This window comes from Cornus florida, unplaced genomic scaffold, assembly GCF_030987335.1.
Source record: "Cornus florida cultivar Cherokee Brave unplaced genomic scaffold, ASM3098733v1 CherokeeBrave_3.0.0_Hap2_Chr07, whole genome shotgun sequence".
Lineage (NCBI taxonomy): Eukaryota > Viridiplantae > Streptophyta > Magnoliopsida > Cornales > Cornaceae > Cornus > Cornus florida.
Window position 1 is genome coordinate 40,981,735 of NW_026775577.1, and position 4,779 is coordinate 40,986,513.

The following is a 4,779-nucleotide window of genomic DNA, read 5'->3' on the forward strand; positions in this document are numbered from 1 at the left end:
GGATTTGGTTGTTCATGTCTCAGAACTGTGGAATAATCGAATCCTCTCAGCGGCGGTTTGCAAGCTCGTTCTCTCCACCACAATCAACAGACTCTGGACAGAGCGCAACAATAGAAAGCACAAGGCTCAAAGATGTACGTAGATAGCAATTATGAAACAAATCACTGATATGGTTAGACAAAGGCAACTTACAAGGAAGGTGAATGACTCAGCTCAAGCCAGAAGAGTGCAATTAGACTGGGATCTTCCTTCGGCGTTCATTCATCCGCCACCGGAGCCACCAGATTGATCTCACGATGGGTAAATAGTCCCATCTTTTCTCACCGGATTGTGGTTGTGGCTGCACCAGATTGATCCCACGATGCGTTCACTGCGTTTTATGGTTGTAAGATGCTACTGCATAATGGTTTGTGGTTGTAAGCTGTTCAACTGAGTAATGACCCCTAAGTACGATTAGGGCTTGTTTGTGGTTGTAAGCTCTGCCTATGGGTATGGGCTGGATTGGAGCTCATGGGTTGACCTTGAGGTTTTTTGGGGCTTAGGCCCATTTGTACATTCAACAATCATATATACAAATCCTTTAATTTCCGAAAAAAAAAATGTGCATCTGTATTGCAATTCCCGAACAGTACAATGGCACCAATCAAAATACACGTAACAGTAGCATGGAACCAATCAAAATACACGTGTCTATATATATAATGATTTCAAAAGAAAATAAATTATATAATTGTATAATTTTACATTATATTAGCATATATAATTTATGTTAGATATAAATACTTTGATCCATAATAACAAATCTCGTATAAATTAAGCCAGACGTCAAGATCCTTTATGCGGAATGAATATCGTGTTAAATTGTAACTCCAAACAATAGTCAAAGTGTGAAATTCGATTTCTTTCTCCTGACCTTTTGCACACATCAAGCTTTATAGGTATTGTTCCATTAGTGTACAATATTCATGGAATATAAGCAATTTTATATAAGCGAGTTGAAATTAAAAAAGAAAAAAGAAAAAAGAAAAAAAAGAAAGGAGGCAAAAACCAATTTGCCACTTTGCGAAAGGAATGGACCACCCACCTGATTGCATGTTGAAATCTCCGAACTTTCCACTTGATTGTAGGTTGAAATTTTCGAACTGTGTGGCATTGAACAAATAATAAATTAATGCTACATAAACCAACTATATATTAGTAGTCTATAGTACTTTACATTTTTTATTTCTCAACAAATGAAAAAAAAAAAAAAAATTACATCCGATTACTATTCCTATTTAATCTTTCAAATTAACATGATTAAGGGTTGATTCGGATGCGATGATGTGGAGGGATAGGGAAAGAAAAGAAAAGATAAGAAAAAATGTGTTTAGATGATTTTAGTAAAGAGAAAATAACTGATAGAGAGGAATTTGGAGAAATAATCATCCTCAAATGTTATTTTTCCAAAACCGAGAAGATAGAGAAAAAAATGATAATGAGTTAATTAGTTATAATTTTGAAATTATACTTAACAATTGTAAATAAAAAATTATTGTTTCACTTATATCCAATATAATTAAAAAAGCATGATAGTTAGAATATTATTACTACATAGGGACCGTTGTTTTTATTCAAGAAAAAGGAAGTGCCAAACTCCAACACAAACATCCTTTTTGTCTTGTTCCAACTTTTCAATCCGACAGGATGTCCTGATGAATAGATACACTTCTAGCAAATTCGATGACTAATAATTTACTTGGATAGATACTTGCCTGACCTTCTCTCTCTCCCCTCCCGTGGAAAGCCGCCGAACACTAGTGACAATGCACTTGACTAATCACAAACCCAAACACAATTAGCCCTTATATATAATAGCAGTATTTAAATACCAATTGCACGCCACCTTTTCAGTTTAAGTGTTTTAAAAAGATGTTTGTTGAGCAAAATTAAGAAGAACAAACTATTGCCTTAGTTAACATAATATCATAGTAACAGTTTTTTAGTTCTATTGCTGTAGACTTGGTAGTATACATAGAGAGAGCTTTAACATACAGTAGACCTCTCTAACAGCTTCAAGTTCTCTAGCCATGGAGTCAACACCTCCCTCAACCATGTCAGAAACTGGTAAACTACACATAGTTATGTTCCCATGGTTAGCTTTCGGTCACATGCTCCCCTTCCTTGAGGTCTCAAGGCTCCTGGCCCAAAAGGGTCACAAAATCTCCTTCGTATCCACTCCTCGAAACATCCATCGCCTCCCAAAACTTCCTCCCAGTGTAGCTCATCTCATCAACTTTGTAAAACTTCCTCTACCCCATGTCGAAAACCTCCCGGAAAACGCCGAGTCCACCTCCGACCTACCTTACCACATGGTCAAGTACCTCAAGAGAGCCTATGATCTCCTCCAACAGCCATTGACAAGCTTTCTACAAGCTTCTTCTCCTGATTGGGTTATCTATGACATGATACCTTATTGGGTAGGTGCAATTGCAGCTAAGCTACACATTTCAAGTGCTTTATTCTTTATCTTCATTGCCTCTTCTATGACTTATGTTGGACCAGCTTCACTCTTGCTGGAACCTCAAAACAATTATCGGAAGAAACCGGAGGACTTCACAGTCCCGCCCAACTGGATTCCGTTCAAATCAACGGTTGCTTTTCGACTCTTTGAGATTATGCGAGTTTTCGACGAAGTGGAAGGAGACGGCGAAGGCGGCGTTCCAGGTTTTTATCGGGTAGGAAAGGGCATTGAAGACTGTGATGTGATGATTGTCAGAAGTTCTTATGAGTTTGAACCAGAGTGGTTGAGAGTTCTTGGAGATATTCACCGGCCACAGCCGGTTATACCGGTGGGTCAGTTACCGGCAATATCTTATCATGACGACGACGAGGACCCTGCATGGAGGGAAATGAAAAAGTGGCTTGATGAACAGAGTAAAGGGTCAGTGGTTTATGTTGCATTTGGGAGCGAGGCGAAACCGACTCAAGATGAACTCACTGAGATAGCGCTAGGGTTGGAGCTATCCGAGTTACCGTTCTTTTGGGTTCTACGGAAGCGGCGAGGGATGGCCGATATGGAGGTGATTGAGTTGCCCGAAGGGTTCGAGGAGAGAACCAGAGGACGTGGATGGGTGTGCACAGGTTGGGCTCCTCAATTTAAGATACTGAGTCATGACTCAGTGGGTGGGTTCTTGACTCACTCGGGTTGGAGTTCGGTGGTGGAGGGAATACAGTTTGGGAGAGCTCTTATACTATTGACTTTTTTGGCGGAGCAAGGGTTGAATGCTAGGGTTTTGGAAGAGAAGAGGATGGGTTACTCGATACCGAGAGACGAGCTAGACGGATCATTTACGAGTGACTCAGTGGCTGAGTCACTGAGGTTGGTGATGGTAGAGGAAGGAGGGAAGATATTCAGGGACAAGGCCAAGGAGATGAGAGGGCTGCTTGGTGACAGGAATACACAAGACAAATATGTGGATATTCTGTTAGCTCATTTTCAAAGTCACAAAAAAGGGGGACTCAAGAAGGAAATTTAAGTGATGCCAATGTGGGTGTGAACAAGTTGTTTAATTCCTAGCTATAAATGCATGTAAGTGGAGTCTTTTACTAATTAATTAATGAATAAATGAGAATCAATTTTTTATTTTTATTTTTATTTTTATTTTTATTTCTCTCTCTCTCTCTCTCTCTCTCTCTCTCTCTCAATTTGGCCTATGTCTTATTTGCTATATGCTGCACTTTCTTATTGAATTATACTTCACCTTCTTTTCTTTTTTTTTTTTTATTATTTTTTATTATTGAAATAAATTATGAAAAAAAAATCATATTAATTTGATGATATTCTTCATTAAATTTGCATAAATTTACCTTTAATTTTTTAAATTAAATGTTTAAATAAAAATCATAAATAGAAAATTTTAAAACAAATCACCTGTTCATGGAATTGGTACTTTCTGCACTTCGAGTCTCATTTTTTCATCAGTTTTATATATCTCTCAATTTTCATTCAATTTATTGTCAGTTCGCAAAATCATATCAGATTTAAATTGCTCAGTTACTTTTTCTCCTTCCCATTGTGTCTTTCAAGATCTCAAGACGAAGAAGACGATTGGTAGGAGGTTTGAAAAGGATGGTCTTTACTATTTCCAGTCAAATACTGCTCCGACAACTCTACAGTCCACCTCCTCTTCAGCTTACCGGTGGCATTGCCGCCTTGGACACCCCTCTTTAAATAGTCTTCGAGCCTTGGTCCCTTCTGTAATGACCGGGTCATTTTCTTCCTTTTCCCTTTTTCTTCAAATTTTTTGGATAAATTTTTTTTTTCATTATCTTTTCCTTTTCGTGTTCGATTTCCCGCCTCTTAGTGTTGTCTCGAGTGTTCGGAAATGGTTTCTGAGACTCTTTCCTTTGGATTGACAACTTCCTTTGAGGACTGAGTCATTTCCACTTTTTATTTTTATTTTTTGACTTTATTCATTTTTCGTCTTTTCCTTATTTCGTCCTCTTCTCGTTTTCACTTTTACTTGCATAACCTCATTTTTTGTGTTTGGATTTGATTCCGGTTTTGCGTACGTTCATGATATTTAAATTCCATGACATCTATATTTTTACTTTTGTAGAAATGCATATTAAATGCTTACTTTCTTTGTAATAGTCATGAAAACAAGACTTTTTGCAATTATCCATAACTTGAGGGGGTTTTGGGTAATTAAGTAAAGTAATTATTTTTCGTCTTAAGGACCATTTTGCAAATTAAATTAGAAGATATTTTCAAAAAGGACCTTTTTGTAATTTTTG

At 37.4% G+C, this 4,779-nt stretch overlaps 1 protein-coding gene across 2 annotated transcripts; it reads left to right on the forward strand.

Annotated features, from left to right (window-relative positions):
• Positions 1-2,005: 2,005 nt before the first annotated feature.
• LOC132267093 (UDP-glycosyltransferase 91A1-like) lies at positions 2,006-4,186 on the forward strand. Of its 2 annotated transcripts, XR_009468862.1 has the most exons (2): positions 2,006-3,571; positions 4,070-4,186. XR_009468862.1 is itself a non-coding variant. In XM_059768144.1 (1 exon), the coding sequence occupies exon 1, from the start codon at positions 2,070-2,072 to the stop codon at positions 3,516-3,518; it is 1,449 nt and encodes a 482-aa protein (XP_059624127.1). In that variant the 5' UTR covers positions 2,008-2,069; the 3' UTR covers positions 3,519-3,631. The 2 variants fall into 2 exon arrangements, 1 of the variants encoding a protein (XP_059624127.1); XM_059768144.1 differs by lacking the exon at positions 4,070-4,186 and having other exon boundaries at positions 2,008-3,631.
• The last annotated feature ends 593 nt before the right edge of the window (positions 4,187-4,779 follow it).

What these genes read in the sequence shown, in the direction of transcription:
- LOC132267093 (XM_059768144.1), top strand. Translation starts at nt 2,070, where the DNA reads ATGGAGTCAACACCTCCCTCAACCATGTCAGAAACTGGTAAACTACAC.